The sequence below is a fragment of the Struthio camelus genome, unplaced genomic scaffold (assembly GCF_040807025.1).
Source record: "Struthio camelus isolate bStrCam1 unplaced genomic scaffold, bStrCam1.hap1 HAP1_SCAFFOLD_48, whole genome shotgun sequence".
In the NCBI taxonomy this organism is placed as follows: Eukaryota; Metazoa; Chordata; class Aves; order Struthioniformes; family Struthionidae; genus Struthio; species Struthio camelus.
The window spans coordinates 1,171,311-1,190,623 of NW_027182705.1; the positions used below are offsets into that span (position 1 = coordinate 1,171,311).

At 55.9% G+C, this 19,313-nt stretch overlaps 3 protein-coding genes across 3 annotated transcripts; all 3 read right to left on the reverse strand.

The window, feature by feature from the left end:
- Positions 1-365: 365 nt before the first annotated feature.
- Positions 366-1,544, reverse strand: LOC138065218 (olfactory receptor 14C36-like). Its single transcript, XM_068929432.1, has 2 exons — positions 1,488-1,544; positions 366-1,355 (listed from the first exon to the last, which is right to left on the reverse strand). Exons 1-2 carry the CDS (start codon positions 1,542-1,544, stop codon positions 366-368), a joined length of 1,047 nt encoding a protein of 348 aa, XP_068785533.1.
- A 1,365-nt stretch (positions 1,545-2,909) lies between these two features.
- LOC138065219 (olfactory receptor 14A16-like) lies at positions 2,910-9,587 on the reverse strand. Its single transcript, XM_068929434.1, has 2 exons — positions 9,030-9,587; positions 2,910-2,930 (listed from the first exon to the last, which is right to left on the reverse strand). The coding sequence occupies exons 1-2, from the start codon at positions 9,585-9,587 to the stop codon at positions 2,910-2,912; spliced, it is 579 nt and encodes a 192-aa protein (XP_068785535.1).
- An 8,284-nt stretch (positions 9,588-17,871) lies between these two features.
- LOC138065220 (olfactory receptor 14C36-like) lies at positions 17,872-18,810 on the reverse strand. Its single transcript, XM_068929435.1, has one exon. The coding sequence runs from the start codon at positions 18,808-18,810 to the stop codon at positions 17,872-17,874; it is 939 nt and encodes a 312-aa protein (XP_068785536.1).
- Positions 18,811-19,313: the final 503 nt, after the last annotated feature.

The window sequence follows — 19,313 nt, forward strand, 5'->3', positions numbered from 1 at the left end:
CTCTTGTGTCCACTGACACTGGACACCAATGGGTGAATCCTAAAGCCAGCCCTTGGTCTCTAAGAGATCATAACGTGATGATGAAGTTTTTGCTTCTAAACCCATGGACAAGCCTGCCCAGCAGGCCCTTTTGGGGTGCAATTCCTGGGGCTTATTCTTGACGCCAGCTCTGGAAGAAGCGCCCAGTCTTCAGACACGGCACTGGCTAGAACTGACTTTAATACAAAGATACTGTGAGGGAGTCAGCTCTGACCCAACTTTTATGTGGGCACCAGGTGAGACAAAGCTGTCTCATGAAGACCGGGATAAATGCATGCATTTGTGAAGCAAATGTGCCCTGTGTCCTGGTTGGGATACACCGGGATTCAGTGGTGGAGAGCAAAGGCAATTTTAGCACTGCTGAAAAATGTCCATGCAATCACTTTCCTCAGGGCATCCTTGAGCTCCTTGTTCCTCAGGCTGTAGATGAGGGGGTTCACTGCTGGAGGCACCACCGCGTACACAACAGCCACCACCACATCCAGGGAGAGGGAGGAGAGGGACAGAGGTTTCAGGTAGGCAAAACCTGCAGTGCTGATAAACAGGGCGACAACGGCCAGGTGAGGGAGGCATATGGAGAAGGCTTTGTGCCAGCCCTGCTCCGAGGGGATCCTCAGCACAACTGTGAAGATCTGCACGTAGGACAGCACAATGAAAACGAAACACCCAAACAGTAAAGAAACACTAACCACAACCACCCCAACTTCCCGGAGGTAGGAGTGTGAGCAGGAGAGCTTGAGGATGTGGGGGATCTCACAGAAGAAGTGCCCCACAGCATTGCCTTGGCAGAGAGGTATGGAAAAGGTGTTGGCAGTGTGCAGGAGAGCATTGAGAAAGCTGCTGCCCCAGGCAGCTGCTGCCATTTGGACACAAGCTCTGCTGCTCAGGAGGGTCCCATAGTGCAGGGGTCTGCAGATGGCAACGTAGTGGTCATAGGCCATGACAGTGAGAAGAGAAAACTCTCCTCCAAACAAGAAGACAACCCAGAATACCTGGGCAGCACATCCCGAGTAGGAGATGGTCGTGGTGTCTGTGAGGGAATTGGCCATGGATGTGGGGACGGTGGTGGAGATGGAGGTCACATCGAGGAGGGAGAGATTAAAGAGGAAGAAGTCCATGGGGGTGTGGAGGCGGTGGTGGCAGGCTATGGCGGTGATGATGAGGCCGTTGCCCAGCAGGGCAGCCAGGTAGATGCCCACCCACGAAGAGCGCAAAGGGCAAGAGCTGCAGCTGCCGGGTGTCCGCGAATGCCAGGAGGAGGAACTCGTTGAGGGAGCTGCTGTTGGACATGTTGTTCTCTCTCCGTGTTTGGGGGACTGTCCAAAGAGGAAGAGACAATAAGAAATTAGGAGAGGCTTTTCAAAAAACCCCTACATGTTCCAATTCATCATTCAACCCCCTGTACTGCCTCTCTCTTTACAGAGAGGATCTGTGCACAGCTCCCTTACCTGAGCTCTACTGCACACTGGCTGGGCATACTGTGAGGAGCAGGGAGCTCTGCCCATGGGCTCCAGGGCAGTCCGTCCGTCCTGCTGTAGGGCAGTGGGGACATGGGAGTGGGGCTGACTAGCTCTGACAGTCACAAGGTCTGTCAGGTGAAAGCCACTGGGCAGGTGGAAGGAATATTTCAGCATCTTCACCACCTGTTCTGAAGAATGAGGGTTGAGGAACAGAGCTTTAGGGATTTCTTCCTAATGTTTATTGTCTGTGAGATACCCCTGTGCCCCCTGGGCAGTCTTCCTCAAAAGGCAGAAAGTCTCAGCATTTCTGCTGGGACTCCTGAGAGTGACCAATTCCCTGTCCCCTCGTGCAGAGGGAGGACAGCTTGTCTCTCTACTCGTCTTGTTCTCAGCTGTCCTGTGCTCGCAGCCCTTTGAGCTGCAGGATGGTCACTCTCATCTGTTGCCCGAGAAAGTACCCCTGCTGAGAGCAGACGAGCCCAGGTCCCAAGTGCACGTCTCCAACCTTCTCTCCCTTCCTCAGGGCACCAGAGCGACGTCTCCACACTCCCCTTCTAGCCAAGCACACACAGGGCTCTTTTCAGCTGCCCACATACAGCTTCCCAACACCATCTCCATACACCCAGCATCTCTGAAGACTCTTCACCCCTCCCTCACACAGCACAGAGATGGTGGTAGGAGGCAGCAGTGCCCTTCTGGAGGGCAGCCCCAAGCCTGCCACGACACCACAGGGAAATGGTGCAAGGACTGTTAGGACTGCAGATGGGCTCTCCTTCTGGGACAGTCAGCTCCACTCCCCTCCCCACCCACTGCATGTCCTGGAGCTGCACCGGTCACAAGGGGGCTGCGGACACCTCACTCCCAAGCAGAGACCTCTGTGGCACAACTCTCCGGGCAGGGGTCTGAGCTGCAGCTGAAAACCCACCACCCCCAGGGAGCCCGAGAGAAGAACAAGGGCAGCACGGAGAGGAGGGGAACAAGGAGAAACACCACGATCCTGCTGCCACAGGAGGCAAGGAGAGAGGGGCAGATGGGCACTCGGGAAAGACTTATGCCTTTGTCGGGCAGCACAAAACGGGCCCGTGGCAGGAGAGATGCCCCTCTCCTCTGCTGCAGGTCTGCCGGCAGAGCAGGTGGCTCATGCCCTGGACTCCACAGCTGTGAGGGCAGAGGCTCTGCTCGGTGGGAGAGGAGACATGGCGGGCTGGCTCAGAGCAAGCTGTCTGCCTTGCAGGGACTCATCAACACTTGCCCAAATCCATCCTCCTGTGGTGTTTCTGTTTGCAGTTCTCTCGCATTCCCTGCTCATCTCTGATGCCTGGAGCTGCCTCTGCTGAGAGCTCGCTCTCTCTGTCTCCCAATTGCTTTTCCCTGCCGGTGCTCAACGACCCCATCCCACCCTGTGTGTGCTCACTTCTGCCCCACAGAAACCTGCTGGGGAAAGGGGCAAAGGAGCAGGGCAGAAAAACCCATATGAGGGCCATAAAGGTGCCACCACGACTGTCTGTAGGCTGAGGTGGGGTTGAAGGGGTTTGCTGAGGTTTCTCACAGACCTATTGATCTCTGAGAGGGACGGTTTGGGAGTCCAAATTCCTGGCCAGACCAAAACACTCTTTCCTTTTATCTCCTTCCCACTATTAGCATCTTTTTTTTTCTAGTCTCATTAGCACAAACAAGCTTTTCCTAGAAGGAAAGCTCCCTCCCTTTCAGATAGACTTTTTTTTTTTTTTTGACCTTCCCCTGAAAAGACGCTTCAGACATGTCCTGTGCATGAGCTAGAGCTGTGAGCACTCCTAACCAATGGCAGCACCCTCTGGACGGGAGAATGAGCCTGTCCTGCCGGAGGCCACTGCATCTATTAGTCATGGGATGGGATGGGTTTACAAGATCCCTCCAGGAACCTCAGGAGTGTTGCCCAGCAGCCAGAGACTGACTGTGTCAAGGGCTGTGAAGATTTCCCCCACTACGAGCACTCAGCCGTCCTCCTGCTCCACACTGACTCTCACTTCTCCCTCTCCTCTCACCCAATGTCAGCAGCAGCAGGCAGTGCCCGGAGCCCCGCTGCTCTTGGCAGAGGAGCTGCTCCTGCCCACAGCTGTCTCGGGGCCGTGCTGCCCGGTTGCCAGCAGCTCCCTCGGTCCCCGCAGCCTGGCCCCACTCAGGAGCAGAGGCCCAGCTGAAGGCCTGATGTTCTCTCTCCCCTGGGCTCCCTTCTCCTCCTGGGAAATGTTCACTGAGGTAGACAAAAATAATGACCTCTTGTCCCTCTCTAAACCACGCAAAGACACTGATTTCAGTGTTGCCACTTGTTTCATCAGAAGACAGTCATCTATGAGAGATGGAAACGACCCACCCTGGAAGATCCCATTCCCCTCCCTTAACTAGGCAGCATGCCTAGAAAAAGGGCCAGAGGAGAGCTTGTTTACCCATGGTTCAGGTTTGGCTTCACATGAGTCCATCTGGGCATTGCAGGGCACTTTAGAAGCCCCTGGGGTGGGGTGGGATTCAGCTCTCTCCCACCAGCTCCCCCAAAACACCGGAGGTGGGATTCCCCTTGCCCAAGCTGAAGTGGGCACAACAGAGGTGTCTGCATGCGAGCTCCTTGCCTACGCTCCCACTGTAACCAAGAGAGATGGAGGGTGGCAGTCAGTTGGTCGCACACAAACCAACACCTGGTAACAGCTGAAGAGGCAGAGGAGGTCCAAGGCACGTGCCAGTGTCTGCTGGCTCAGATGGAGTAACTGAGAGAGCCATGTCTGGGGCTCAGGTAGGCAATTTCCTTGGCCCTCGGGAATGACACCAGATGCCTAATGCTGCTGCAGCCCCACTCATCATGAAGCTGAGGAGCAAGCAGATCCCTACGCTGTAAAGAGTTGATGGAAGTCAGTGCAGACACTTGATTTAATGATGTAAAAATGGGCTGGCAGGGCCCTGTCAGATGCGAGGGATTTTTAGCAGAATCACATGTTTCTAGCAGATAGCGCATGGGACCTACAGGAAAGCCTTATGCTTTTGGACTGGTTGCTGGGCAAGTGCCCCAGGGCACCTCAGGTTCCCTACCTCTACCCAAACAACTGAATCCCACCTCTGCCTTTAGGCAAAGGCCATCCCGCCTACATTCCAGCAGGCTGCATTAATGGCACGTACATCACACCAAGGTCTCGACGCACGTCCCTGCCCTTTTACAACCTTCCAGAACGCCTTCCCCTGAATCTCTTCTTACTCCCCAGATGACAGGAACAGGGACTATGCTGATGATGTCCCCAGGGTGGATGGATCACAGGCTCTCAAAGGCCCAGGTGCTGGCCAAGGCAGAGGCAGGCATGCCTCTCTGGCCTTTGCCACCAGCCAGGGCAGGTGCCAGCCTTTTATCCCTGGCCTTCCTCCTCTGCTAAGGAGGAGGCGGAGAGCCGGACAAGGGCCTGGAGGGGCTGGCTGAAGTCCCAGCTGGGCCACCTCCTGTTGGAGGCTGCCTGTTGGTGTTGGAGGGGCTGTGGTTGATTTGGGGGGCCTGGATTTGGAAGGCAGAGAAAGGGGATGGTGCTGGTGGGATACAGGAGGTGTTTGAGGAGTGCGCACTGCTGGGTGTCTCTCCCACACGGAGGAGCTGCCAAGCCCACGGCAGCTTGCTGCCTGAGTGGCTGCGGCAGGCAGGAGGGAGGTGGTTTTGGGAAGGCTGCATGAGTGCAGGGAGGGGAGGCAGAAGTGGTAGGGGAGTGTGTGGGGGTGCAGGAAAAGGGTTGCTTTCAGTGGGAAGGGGTGTGTGACTGACCAACAACCCCTACAATGGGAGAAGGCTCAGAGGGCCAGGTGCCCCAGGAAGCTCAGCAACAGTGTAGGATGGGCTCGTTAATCCTTGCTGTTGCACAGAGGACTGACTTTATCTCAACACAAAGGGGGCCAGAGGGTGACCTTTGTGTTAGATAAGCAGCCATATCCATTTGTTGGGCCTGGTGTGAATGTTTCTTCTTGGCTTGTTCAAAGCAATGGGAAGGTCTCCCCGAGATTAGCCAGACCAGCATGGGGGAAGTGTGTATGTGGCTCAGCCCAACACAGAGCATAAAACCTCAACAACTAACTAAGGAATTCTGGAGAGAGCAACGGGCTTGAGCTGGCATCAACCCACGTGATTCCTTCCTGGCGACTGGGGATGCCCAGCATCATGACGGTGAGCACATTTGAGACCGGTAATGGCAATCACATTGGTATCGTGACTGAACTGTGTATTGCAATTGCTAGAGTTTGTCAAGTGTAGACACTGGAGTTGTGATTCCAGTATATTGCTGAATCACTCTGCTGAACCAAAAATCCCATGTAACATCCAAGTCCCTCAGAATAAACTTTGATCTTAAACATTGCCCTCTCCCTACGCGTGGAATAGCTAAAGGAACCTGGTCGGAGAGTACTGCACCCTGACACTGCCCCTGTCTCCCGGTTCCAGAGAAGTGATGTGTTAACCTCAGACAAATTCTTTTCACAACATCTCCATGTACAGTCACTGCTCCTGGATCCCACCAGCCTATGGCAGGTTGTGAACATCTGGGATGGTCAGTCCGGTGTTAAGTACTGACAGATCTCATCTTCCTCCATCATCTGAGCCAGGATCTTCAATGTGGCTGCGCTGCCTGGAGTGAATTTATTTGCAAGGCAAATAAAGCATCGACATGCTGAAGCTTTTCTCCTCTTTCACACATCTACGCTTTGGATCCTACAACCTTCATTTCCTCAAATTCCTTCATTTCCATACCCACTCTTCTTGCTCCTGAGAGCTGGAAAACCAGCAGCACATGCCTCCATCTGATGGAAGTGTTGCACTCAGGGAAGCCTGGCAGTAAAACCTCTCGCTGGGAACAAGATCTGGAGCTGTTGGCCACGTCATACAGTGACCCTGCTACTTCTTTAACCAACCCAGACACTCTGCAGCAGAGCTGGCGAGAGACTTTCAGGAGCCTCTGGAAGCTGCACATCATCTGCAGTACCTGCCAAGATGCTCCTCTGGAAAGAGACATTTGTCCACGGGGGATCACAAGACAGTCCTGCTGTGCAGCATCCTGGGAGATGCCCAGGGAGCAGCTCTGTATCTCATCTCCTTTGCTCTCCCTTGTTGGAAGGGGACAATCCGCACTGGCCTCCCCTGCCTGGGAATGATCCTCCATAATTCCCCTTCCTTGGGCAGAAACGCACTAGACCTTTGCAAAGTGACTCCCGAGTGAGAGAAGTTGCACCAGGACAAAGGCAAAGTCCTGCAGCTGGGCAGGAAGAAGCCCCTGCAGACGGTGCAGGCTGGGGACTGGCTGGCTGGGGAGCAGCTCTGCTGCAAAGGACCTGGCGTCTCCATGCACACCAACTGAATGTGAGCCAGCAGTGTGCCCTGGCAGCGATGAAAGGCAACAGCATCCTGGGCTGCCTGAACACAGTAGCGCAGCCAGGAGATCCAGGGAAGTGATGGTCCCCCTCCACTCAGCTCTCATTAGAGCCTAGCTAGAAGACTGCATTCAGATTTGGGCCGTGCCCCCGCCCCCAATAAAAGAAAGCATTAGAAAACTGTGAGGAGTTCAGCTGAGGACCACCAAGGTGGCCATGGGCTGAGGCCCAGGCCCTGTGGAGGAGAGGCTGCGGGAAATGCCTTTTTTTCAGCCTGAAGAAGAGACGGCTTTGGGAGGACCTAACAGCAGCCTTCCAGTAACCACAGGGAGGTTGTCAAGGAGACAAAGTCAGGCTCCCACACAGTGGTGCATGGTGGGAAGGCAAGAGCCAGTGGGCCTAGGAGAGAGGAACTTTTTCAGCAGGAGGTCACTCAAGCATTGGATCAGGTGGTGCAGTGAGGTTGTGCCATCTCCATCCTTGGAGGCCTTCAAGACCAGGCTGGATAAAACCCTGAGTAAGCTGGCCTGACCTTGTGACCTGGACTCACCCCTGGAGTGCCCAGACCCTCCCTGGTCATGTTGCTGGGCTTTCTCCAAAGTATGCCCTCATTTCTGAAGGGTATATAACATTTACCATCTTTAAGTGGGGGACAGGGCAAAGGCAGCATGGGGACCGAGGCAGTCACGGCAGCCCTGCTCTCCCTGGAGACCCCACTGCCCTGAGGAGGACCCAAGTGACAAGGAAGAGCCCAAGCACCAGCCGGACAAAGAGCGCCTGAGAAGATGCTGGCCTGAGCAGCTGGGAGCCAAGAGCCAAGGGGCTGACGAGCTGGCAAGACCTGCACTGGGCAGAGGCACCACCAGCTGTGTGCACACTGGCCAGCGTGCCAAGCTCCAAGGCTGCTGCTTCATGCCTCAAACTCCAACGAGCAGTAGCTCACAAGCAGCGTTCCTCGGGGGGCCCTCCTGGCTCTGACACTGCTCAATACCTTCCTAAGCCACCTGGGCATGGGCATGGACTGCGCCCTCAGCAAGTCTGAGCAGAGCTAGCTCTGCTGAAGGAGGAGCCACCACTAGCAAGACCTCCGCAGGCTGTGCCGCCCAGAACTGCTTGAGCCTTATCAACAACCAATGGAAAGGTCTGTCCCTGGCACGGCCGCATCGCAAGCAGCAGCAGCAGCAGCAGCACAGGCTGTGGCCGGATGGTCAGGGGCAGAGTGGGGTGGATGTCTTCCAAGGCCAGCAAGGTCACCTGGCTGATGTCTTTAGCCCTGCTGCATGGCAACCCCCTCCTGGGAAACCCCCCCAAACTGCCCTCTGAGGTCATCATGGGCAGCCTCCCCTCCCACCCGCCCTCCGCCGCTGCCTCCCTCCTCCTGCCTCCCCTCCCTCCTGCCTTCCCTCCCTCCCGCCCTCTCTCCACCGCTGCTAACCTCCCTCCTGCCTTCCCTCCTCCTTCCAGGAGGGCAGGCAAGAGTGTAAAAACTCCTGGAAATTAGCAAAAGCGGAAACATTTGCAAATCTGAGACCCTGCCATGTCTCTCAAGAAAGCTCTGCAGAAAGTGTCTATGGGTCTCCTGGGTGCTGGGCAGGGCGCTGTGGTGGTTCGGCTGCAGCCCCTCCATGCCCACCCCGCTGCCCAGCACAGCACGACAGCCCTGGCCCTGCAGCCCCTCCGCAGCTCCTGCTGCCCCAGCGACAGAGCCGCCTGCCCCGAGCTGGGGCCCCAGGAACCTGATGCTCCTTCTCCTTTTCCAAGAGCCTAAGGGACGCGGGACCCATGGTCTCACCCTGTCTGTACTTGTCCGAGCCTGGCTGTGTGCCCCTGAGCACCCTTGGTGTCAGTGCCAAAAGAGACCCTGCAAAGGGAAACTCCCCTCATTGCACTGGGGGCATCCGAGGGAGCTCAGACTAGCGGGCTCTGAGGTTCCCCCATCTCTGCAGAGGAAGAGAGACACCTGGCTTCCTGCTTCACCACGGTCTCTGGCTCAGATTCCTGAGAAGTGGCACAAACCAAAAATTTTTTCTTTTAATGGGAATGTATCAGAAAAGTAAGAAAAACAAGAAAAGAACAACAGAGAGCCCTGATGCCAAACGCCCTGTGAATGATGAGTGGGTGCACATGGGATGGTTATTGGTGCCCACATTGTACCCACTGAATCACTTTCCTCAGGGCATCCTTGAGCTCCTTGTTCCTCAGGCTGTAGATGAGGGGGTTCACTGCTGGAGGCACCACCGCGTACACAACAGCCACCACCACATCCAGGGATGGGGAGGAGAGGGAGGGAGGTTTCAGGTAGGCACACATGCCAGTGCTGACAAAGAGGGAGACCACGGCCAGGTGAGGGAGGCACATGGAGAAGGCTTTGTGCCGGCCCTGCTCCGAGGGGATCCTCAGCACAGCTCTGAAGATCTGCACGTAGGACAGCACAATGAACATGAAACACCCCAAGATTAAACAGGTTGTAATCACAACAATCCCAACTTCCTGGAGGCAGGAGTGTGAGCAGGAGAGCTTGAGGATGTGGGGGATCTCACAGAAGAACTGCCCCACAGCATTGCCTTGGCAGAGAGGTATGGAAAAGGTGTTGGCAGTGTGCAGGAGAGCATTGAGAAGGCTGCTGCCCCAGGCACCTGCTGCCATTTGGACACAAGCTCTGCTGCTCAGGAGGGTCCCGTAGTGCAGGGGTCTGCAGATGGCAACGTAGCGGTCATAAGCCATGACAGTGAGAAGGGAATACTCAGCCAAAATGAAAATGGCAAAACTTAAGACCTGGGCAGCACATCCCGAGTAGGAGATGGTCGTGGTGTTTGTGAGGGAATTGGTCATGGATGTGGGGACAGTGGTGGAGATGAAGCCTACGTCGAGGAGGGAGAGATTAAAGAGGAAGAAGTCCATGGGGGTGTGGAGGCGGTGGTGGCAGGCTATGGTGGTGATGATGAGGCCGTTGGCCAGGAGTGCAGCCAGGTAGATGCCCAGGAAGAGTGCGAAGTGCAAGAGCTGCAGCTGCCGCGTGTCCGCGAATGCCAGGAGGAGGAACTTGTTGAGGGAGCTGCTGTTGGACATCAGGCTCTCTCCGTGTTTGGGGGACTGTCCAAAGAGGAAGAGACATGAAGAAATTAGGAGAGACTTTTCAAAAAAACCCCAAATGTTCCAATTCATCATCCAAGCCCTTGTACTGCTTCTCTCTTTACGGAGAGCATCTGTGCACAGCTCCCTTGCCTGAGCTCTACTGCGCACTGGCGGAGTGTGCTGTGAGGAGCAGGGGCCTCTGCCCATGGGCTCCAGGGCAGTCCGTCCGTCCTGCTGTAGGGCAGTGAGGACATGGGAGTGGGGCTGACTAGCTCTGACAGTCACAAGGTCTGTCAGGTGAAAGCCACTGGGCAGGTGGAAGGAATATTTCAGCATCTTCACCACCTGTTCTGAAGAATGAGGGTTGAGGAGCAGAGCTTTAGGGATTTCTTCCTAATGTTTATTGTCTGTGAGATGGCCCTGTGCCCCCTGGGCAGTCTTCCTCAAAAGGCAGAAAGTCTCAGCGTTTCTGCTGGGACTCCTGAGAAAGACCAATTCCCTGTCCCCTCATGCAGCGGGAGGACAGCTTGTCTGTCTACTAGTCTTGTTCTCAGCTGTCCTGTGCTCACAGCCCTTTGAGCTGCAGGATGGTCACTCTCATCTGTTGCCGGAGAAAGTATCCAGCCCCTGCTGAGAGCAGACGAGCCCAGGTCCCAAGTGCACGTCTCCAACCTTCTCTCCCTTCCTCAGGGCACCAGAGCGACGTCTCCACGCTCCCCTTCTAGCCAAGCACACACAGGGCTCTTTTCAGCTGCCCACATACAGCTTCCCAGCACCATCTCCATACACCCAGCATCTCTGAAGACTCTTCACCCCTCCCTCACACAGCACGGAGATGGTGGTAGGAGGCAGCGGTGCCCTTCTGGAGGGCAGCCCCAAGCCTGCCACGACACCACAGGGAAATGGTGCAAGGACTGTTAGGACTGCAGATGGGCTCTCCTTCTGGGACAGTCAGCTCCACTCCCCTCCCCACCCACTGCATGTCCTGGAGCTGCACCGGTCACAAGGGGGCTGCGGACACCTCACTCCCAAGCAGAGACCTCCGTGGCACAACTCTCCGGGCAGGTGTCTGAGCTGCAGCTGAAAACCCACCGCCCCCAGGGAGCCCGAGAGAAGAACAAGGGCAGCACGGAGAGGAGGGGAAACAAGGAGTAACACCACAATCCTGCTGCCACGGGAGGCAAGGAGAGAGGGGCAGATGGGCACTCGGGAAAGCCTTCACCTCCTCAGCTGGGCATGCTACCCCAAAGACAGTGACATTGCAGGACAAGCACTCTCAGCCCCTTTGTCGGGCAGCACAAAACGGGCCCGTGGCAGGAGAGATGCCCCTCTCCTCTGCTGCAGGTCTGCCTGCAGAGCAGGTGGCTCATGCCCTGGACTCCACAGCTGTGAGGGCCGAGGCTCTGCTCGGTGGGAGAGGAGACATGGCGGGCTGGCTCGGAGCAAGCTGTCTGCCTTGCAGGGACTGATTAAGATGTACTCAAATCCATCCTCCCATGACGACTCTGTTTGCAGTTCCCTCTTATTCCCTACCCGTCTCTGATGCCTGGAGCTGTCTCTGCTGAGAGCTCTTGCTCTCTCTCCCAATGTCTTTTCCTTGATGGTGCTCACAGACCCCATCCCACCCTCTGCACACTCACTTCTGCCCTACAGAAACCTGCCAGGACAGGGCACTGGGCAGCGGTAGCTCTGTGCTCACAGGTCCCAAGGAGCAGGTCAGAAAAACCCTCATGAGGCAATAAAGGTGCTGCTGGTGCTGCCTGCAGGCTGAGGTGGGGTCGAAGGGGTTTGCTGAAGTTTCTCACAGACCTATTGATCTCCGAGAGTGAAGGTTTGGGAGTCCAAGTTCCTTGACAAACCAGAAGAACGTTTCCTTTTTTACTCCATGCCAAAATTAGGATCTGAGTTTTCTAGTTTTATTGGGACTAACTAGCTTTTACTAGAAGGAAAGCTCCTTCCCTTTCAATCAGCCTTTCTTTCACCTGCCTCTGAAAAGACCTTTTGGACATGTCCTCTGCATGAGCTAGAGCTGTTAGCACCCCGGACCCCCATAGGGCCCTCTCGATGGGAGAAGGATGGGAGACTTCTGTCCTGCCAGGAGTCACTCAATGCATCAGAATCTTCCAGTCATGGGATGGGGTGGGTGCAGAAGACTCCTCCAGGAACCTCGGCAGTGTTGCCCTGCTGCCAGAGACTTACCATGCAAAGGGCTGTGCAGATTTCCCCCACAAGGAGCTCTCCTCTCTCCTCCCACTCCACACTGCCTCTCACTTCTCTCCCTCTCGCCTCATCTCCCGTCAGCAGCAGCAGGCAGTGCCCGGAGCCCCGCTGCTCTTGGCAGAGGAGCTGCTCCTGCACACAGCTGTCTCGGGGCCGTGCTGCCCGGTTGCCAGCAGCTCCCTCGGTCGCCGTAGCCTGGCCCCGCTCAGGAGCAGAGGCCCAGCTGAAGGCCTGATGTTCTCTCTCCCCTGGGCTCCCTCCTCCTGGGAAATGTTCACTGAGGTAGGCAAAAATAATGACCTCTTGTCCCTCTCTAAACCACGCAGAGAGACTGATTTCAGTCTTGCCACTTGTTTCATCAGAAGACAGACATCTATGAGAGATGGAAACGTCCTACCCTGGAAGACCCCATTCCCCTCCCTTAACTAGGCAGGACACCTAGAAAAAGGGCCAGAGGAGAGCTCGTTTACCCATGGTTCCCTACCTCTGCCCAAACAACTGAATCCCACCTCTGCCTTTAGGCAAAGGCCATCCCACCTACATTCCAGCAGGCTGCATTAATGGCACGTACATCACACCAAGATCTCGACGCACGTCCCTGCCCTTTTACAGCCTTCCAGAACTCCTTCCCCTGAATCTCTTCTCACTCCCCAGATGACAGGAACAGGGACTATGCTGATGATGTCCCCAGGGTGCATGGATCACAGGCTCTCAAAGGCCCAGGTGCCGGCCAAGGCAGAGGCAGGCATGCCTCTCTGGCCTTTGCCACCAGCCAGGGCAGGTGCCAGCCTTTTATCCCTGGCCTTTCTCCTCTGCTAAGGAGGAGGCACAGAGCCGGACAAGGGCCTGGAGGGGCTGGCTGAAGTCTCAGCTGGGCCACCTCCTGTTGGAGGCTGCCTGTTGGTGCTGGAGGGGCTGTGGTTGATTTGGGGGGCCTGGATTTGGAAGGCAGAGAAAGGGGATGGTGCTGGTGGGATACAGGAGGTGTTTGAGGAGTGCGCACTGCTGGGTGTCTCTCCCACACAGAGGAGCTGCCAAGCCCACGGCAGCTTGCTGCCTGAGTGGCTGTGGAGGCAGGAGGGAGGTGGTTTTGGGAAGGCTGCATGAGTGCAGGGAGGGGAGGCAGAAGTGGTAGGGGGGTGTGTGGGGGTGCAGGAAAAGGGTTGCTTTCAGTGGGAAGGGGTGTGACTGACCAACAACCCCTACAATGGGAGAAGGCTCAGAGGGCCAGGTGCCCCAGGAAGCTCAGCAACAGTGTAGGATGAGGCTCGTTAATCCTTGCTGTTGCACAGAGGACTGACTTTATGTCAACACAAAGGGGGCCAGAGGGTGACCTTTGTGTTAGATAAGCAGCCATATCCGTTATTTGGGCCTGGTGTGAAGGTTTCTTCTTGGCTTGTTCAAAGCAATGGGAAGGTCTCCCTGAGATTAGCCAGACCAGCATGGGGGAAGTGTGTATGTGGCTCAGCCCAACACAGAGCATAAAACCTCAACAGCTAACTAAGGAATTCTGGAGAGAGCAACGGGCTTGAGCTGGCATCAACCCACGTGATTCCTTCCTGGCGACTGGGGATGCCCAGCATCATGACGGTGAGCACATTTGAGACCGGTATTGGCAATCACATTGGTATCGTGACTGAACTGTGTATTGCAATTGCTAGAGTTTGTGAAGTGTAGACACTGGAGTTGTGATTCCAGTATATTGCTGAATCATTCTGCTAAACCAAAAATCCCATGTAACATCCAAGTCCCTCAGAATAAACTTTGATCTTAAACATTGCCCTCTCCCTACGCGTGGAATAGCTAAAGGAACCTGGTCGGAGAGTACTGCACCCTGACACTGCCCCTGTCTCCCGGTTCCAGAGAAGTGGTGTGTTAACCTCAGACAAATTCTTTTCACAACATCTCCATGTACAGTCACTGCTCCTGGATCCCGCCAGCCTATGGCAGGTTGTGAACATCTGGGATGGTCAGTCCGGTGTTAAGTACTGACAGATCTCATCTTCCTCCATCATCCGAGCCAGGATCTTCAATGTGGCTGAGCTGCCTGGAGTGGATTTATTTGCAAGGGACATAAAACATCGACATGCTGAAGCTTTTCTCCTCTTTCAGACATCTACACTTTGGCCCCCAAAACCTTCATTTCCTCAAATTCCTTCATTTCCATACTCAGCCTTCTTGCTCCTGAGAGCTGGAAAACCAGCAGCACACGCCTCCATCTGATGGATGACGGAAGAGAGGAGTTCAAGGCCACAAAAATACCTGCTACTCACCCTGGACACTGCCCATCTGGAGCTGTTGGCCACATCATACAGTGACCCTGCTACTTCTTTAACCAACCCAGACACTCTGCAGCAGAGCTGGGGAGAGACTTTCAGGAGCCACTGGAAACTGCACATCATCTGCAGTACCTGCCAAGATGCTCCTCTGGAAAGAGACTGAGCATTTGTCCACGGGGGATCACAAGACAGTCCTGCTGTGCAGCATCCTGGGAGATGCCCAGGGAGCAGCTCCATGCTCCGTATCTCATCTCCTTTGCTCTCCCTTGTTGGAAGGGGACAATCCGCACTGGCCTCCCCTGCCTGGGAATGATCCTCCATAATTCCCCTTCCTTGGGCAGAAACGCACTGAACCTTTGCAAAGTGACTCCCGAGTGAGAGAAGTTGCACCAGGACAAAGGCAAAGTCCTGCAGCTGGGCAGGAAGGACCCCCTGCAGACGGTGCAGGCTGGGGACTGGCTGGCTGGGGAGCAGCTCTGCTGCAAAGGACCTGGCGTCTCCATGCACACCAACTGAACGTGAGCCAGCAGTGTGCCCTGGCAGCGATGAAAGGCAACAGCATCCTGGGCTGCCTGAACACAGAAGCGCAGCCAGGAGATCTAGGGAAGTGATGGTACCCCTTCACTCAGCACTCATTAGACCCTAGCTAGAAGACTGCATTCAGATTTGGGCCCCCTCCGCCCCCCAATAAAAGAAAGCATTAGCAAAGGGTGAGGAGTTCAGCTGAGGACCACCAAGGTGGTCAGGCTCTGAGGCCCAGGCCCTGTGGAGGAGAGGCTGAGGGAAATGCGTTTTTTTCAGCCTGAAGAAGAGACGGCTTTGGGAGGACCTAACAGCAGCCTTCCAGTAACCACAGGGAGGTTGTCAAGGAGACAAAGTCAGGCTCCCACACAGTGGTGCATGGTGGGAAGGCAAGAGCCAGTGGGCCTAGGAGAGAGGAACTTTTTCAGCAGGAGGTCACTCAAGCATTGGATCAGGTGGTGCAGTGAGGTTGTGCCATCTCCATCCTTGGAGGCCTTCAAGACCAGGCTGGATAAAACCCTGAGTAAGCTGGCCTGACCTTGTGACCTGGACTCACCCCTGGAGTGCCCAGACTCTCCCTGGTCATGTTGCTGTGCTTTCTCCAAAGTATGCCCTCATTTCTGAAGGGTATAACATTTACCATCTTTAAGTGGGGGACAGGGCAAAGGCAGCATGGGGACCAAGGCAGTCACGGCAGCCCTGCCCTCCCTGGAGACCCCACTGCCCTGAGGAGGACCCAAGTGACAAGGAAGAGCCCAAGCACCAGCTGGACACAGAGCGCCTGAGAAGATGCTGGCCTGAGCAGCTGGGAGCCAAGAGCCAAGGGGCTGACGAGCTGGCAAGACCTGCACTGGGCAGAGGCACCACCAGCTGTGTGCACACTGGCCCGAGTGACAAGCTCCAAGGCTGCTGCTTCATGCCTCAAACTCCAACGAGCAGTAGCTCACAAGCAGCCTTCCTCGGGGGGCCCTCCTGGCTCTGACACTGCTCAATACCTTCCTAAGCCACCTGGGCATGGGCATGGACTGCGCCCTCAGCAAGTCTGAGGAGAGCTAGCTCTGCTGAAGGAGGAGCCACCACTAGCAAGACCTCAGCAGGTTGTACTGCCCAGAACTGCTTGAGCCCTGCCCCAGAGGACATGACACGCAAGAGCCTGGTAGAGGAGGAGGTGGGTAACGCCACAGCAGCTTGCCCGGGTGACCAAGTGAGCTGGCTCTCTGGGCTCACCAGCGCTCCTGCGCGGGTGTGCCGGGAGGGTTCAGGCTTGGGGTGGGGACTAAGCCACAGGGGTTCTCTCTCCCAGGCTGTATGGCAACCCCCTCCTGGGAAACCCCCCAGACCGCCCTCTGAGGTCATCATGGGCAGCCTCCCCTCCCACCCGCCCTCCGCCGCTGCCTCCCTCCTCCTGCCTCCCCTCCCTCCTGCTTCCCCTCCCTCCTGCCTTCCCTCCCTCCCGCCCTCTCTCCACCACTGCTAACCTCCCTCCTGCCTTCCCTGCTCCTTCCAGGAGGGCAGGCAAGAGAGTAAAAACTCCTGGAAATTAGCAAAAATGGAAACATTTGCAAATCTGAGACCCTGCCATGTCTCTCAAGAAAGCTCTGCAGAAAGTGTCTATGGGTCTCCTGGGTGCTGGGCAGGGCGCTGTGGTGGTTCGGCTGCAGCCCCTCCATGCCCACCCCGCTGCCCAGCACAGCACCACAGCCCTGGCCCTGCAGTTCCTCCGCAACTCCTGCTGCCCCAGCGACAGAGCCGCCTGCCCCGAGCTGGTGCCCCCAGGAACCTGATGCTCCTTCTCCTTTTCCATCGCGGACTGCTGCCCTGCTTTGCTCCTGCAACGTCCCTGCTGCCCAAAGAGCCTTTCCCCAGGTCAGGGGAAAGGAGATCCCCTGCTGGAGATCCCCTGAGCTCTCCTGAGGGCTCCGATGCCCCTCCAGATGGACGGGCATCTCTCATCAGCACTGTCACCTGAGGGACTGCCCCAGGCAGGCAATTCAGAGACCATTCCCCATCTCTGCAGGCACTGGACACCGAGAACTGAGCCCCAAATTCAGTCTTTGGTCCCTAACAGATCACACGGGGACTCTGAGCTCACCCCCCGGCTCCCATGGAGTTCCCCAGCACAGCAGTGGGCCCTTTAGTGGTGCACTCCCTTGGGAGTATTTGGGACTCCATCTTGTGAAGAAAGGCCAGACTTCAGGTGTGTCACACAGGAGATCCCCTTTTATTAGGGAAATACTAAAGTCCTGCTGCTGTTGGTGGATGTGTCTCCAGGAAAGCTGCAGCTGCCATGCAAGGCTGCAGCCAGGAAATGCCCACTGTGGCTGTGATGGGAAGGTTGTGAGGAGCACAGGGTCTGTCCCCACAGCCAGCATCCAGACCCTCTTCCCCTCCACTCCTGCTCCCCTGCGAGCATTGGAGCGCTGCAGAGGGAAGGGAGGAGCCCGCGGGGACAGCTGGCTGCCACCCTTGCAGGAGAGGGCTGTGAGATCCCACCCTGCCTGTGGCCAGGGGAGCTGAGCTCTCCTAAGGCACGCGGGACCCACAGTCTCACCCTGTCTGTACTTGTCCGAGCCTGGCTGTGTGCCCCTGAGCGCCCTTGGTGTCAGTGCCAAAAGAGACCCTGCAAAGGGAAACTCCCCTCATTGCACTGGGGGCACCTGAGGGAGCTCAGACTAGCGGGCTCTGAGGTTCCCCCATCTCTGCGGAGGAAGGGAGACACCTGGCTTCCTGCTTCACCATGGTCTCTCAGTCCGATTCAGGAGAGGAGAAAAAGAGGAGAAGCAGCATGAACCCAAACATTTTCCTTTCAAAATGAACATAATACAGAAAAGTAAGAGAGAGCGAAATGAGCAATTCATAGCCTTGACCAAAAACCCCCTGGGAATGATGAGATGATGAAGCACATGGGACAGTTATTGGTGCCCACATTGTACCCATTGAATGAGTTTCTTCAGGGCATCCTTGAGCTCCTTGTTCCTCAGGCTGTAGATGAGGGGGTTCACTGCTGGAGGCACCACTGCATACAGAACAGCCACCACCACATCCAGGGAGGGGGAGGAGATGGAAGGGAGCTTCAAGTAGGCAAACAGGACAGTGCTGACAAAGAGGGAGACCACGGCCAGGTGAGGGAGGCACATGGAGAAGGCTTTGTGCCGGCCCTGCTCCGAGGGGATCCTCAGCACAGCTCTGAAGATCTGCACGTAGGACAGCACAATGAACATGAAACACCCCAAGATTAAACAGGTTGTAATCACAACAACCCCAACTTCCCGGAGGTGGGAGTGTGAGCAGGAGAGCTTGAGGATGTGGGGGATCTCACAGAAGAAGTGCCCCACAGCATTGCCTTGGCAGAGAGGTATGGAAAAGGTGTTGGCAGTGTGCAGGAGAGCATTGAGAAGGCTGCTGCCCCAGGCAGCTGCTGCCATTTGGACACAAGCTCTGCTGCCACCCAGGAGGGTCCCGTAGTGCAGGGGTCTGCAGATGGCAACGTAGCGGTCATAGGCCATGACAGTGAGAAGAGAAAACTCTCCTCCAAACAAGAAAGCAATCAGGAAGACCTGGGCAGCGCATCCCGAGTAGGAGATGGTCGTGGTGTTTGTGAGGGAATTGGCCATGGATGTGGGGACAGTGGTGGAGATGGAGGCCACGTCAAGGAGGGAGAGATTAAAGAGGAAGAAGTCCATGGGGGTGTGGAGGCGGTGGTCACAGGCTATGGCGGTGATGATGAAGCTGTTGCCCAGCAGGGCAGCCAGGTAGATGCCCAGGAAGAGCGCGAAGTGCAAGAGCTGCAGCTCCCGTGTGTCTGTGAATGCCAGGAGGAGGAACTCGTTGAGGGAGCTGCTGTTGGACATCATGCTCTCTCCGTGTTTGGGGGACTGTCCAAAGAGGAAGAGACATGAAGAAATTAGGAGAGACTTTTGAAAAGAAACCCCAAATGTTCCAATTCATCATCCAAGCCCTTGTACTGCTTCTCTCTTTACGGAGAGCATCTGGGCGCATCACCCTTGACTGAGGTCTACTGCGCACTGGCTGAGTGTGCTGTGAGGAGCAGGGAGCTCTGCCCATGGGCTCCAGGGCAGTCTGTCCATCCTGCTGTAGGGCAGTGGGGACATGGGAGTGGGGCTGACTAGCTCTGACAGTCACAAGGTCTGTCAGGTGAAAGCCACTGGGCAGGTGGAAGGGCTTTTCAGCATCTTCACCACCTGTTCTGAAGAATGAGGGTTGAGGAGCAGAGCTTTAGGGATTTCTTCCTAATGTTTATTGTCTGTGAGATGCCCCTGTGCCCCCTGGGCAGTCTTCCTCAAAGGCAGAAATTCTCAGCATTTCTGCTGGGACTCCTGAGAAAAAAACAATT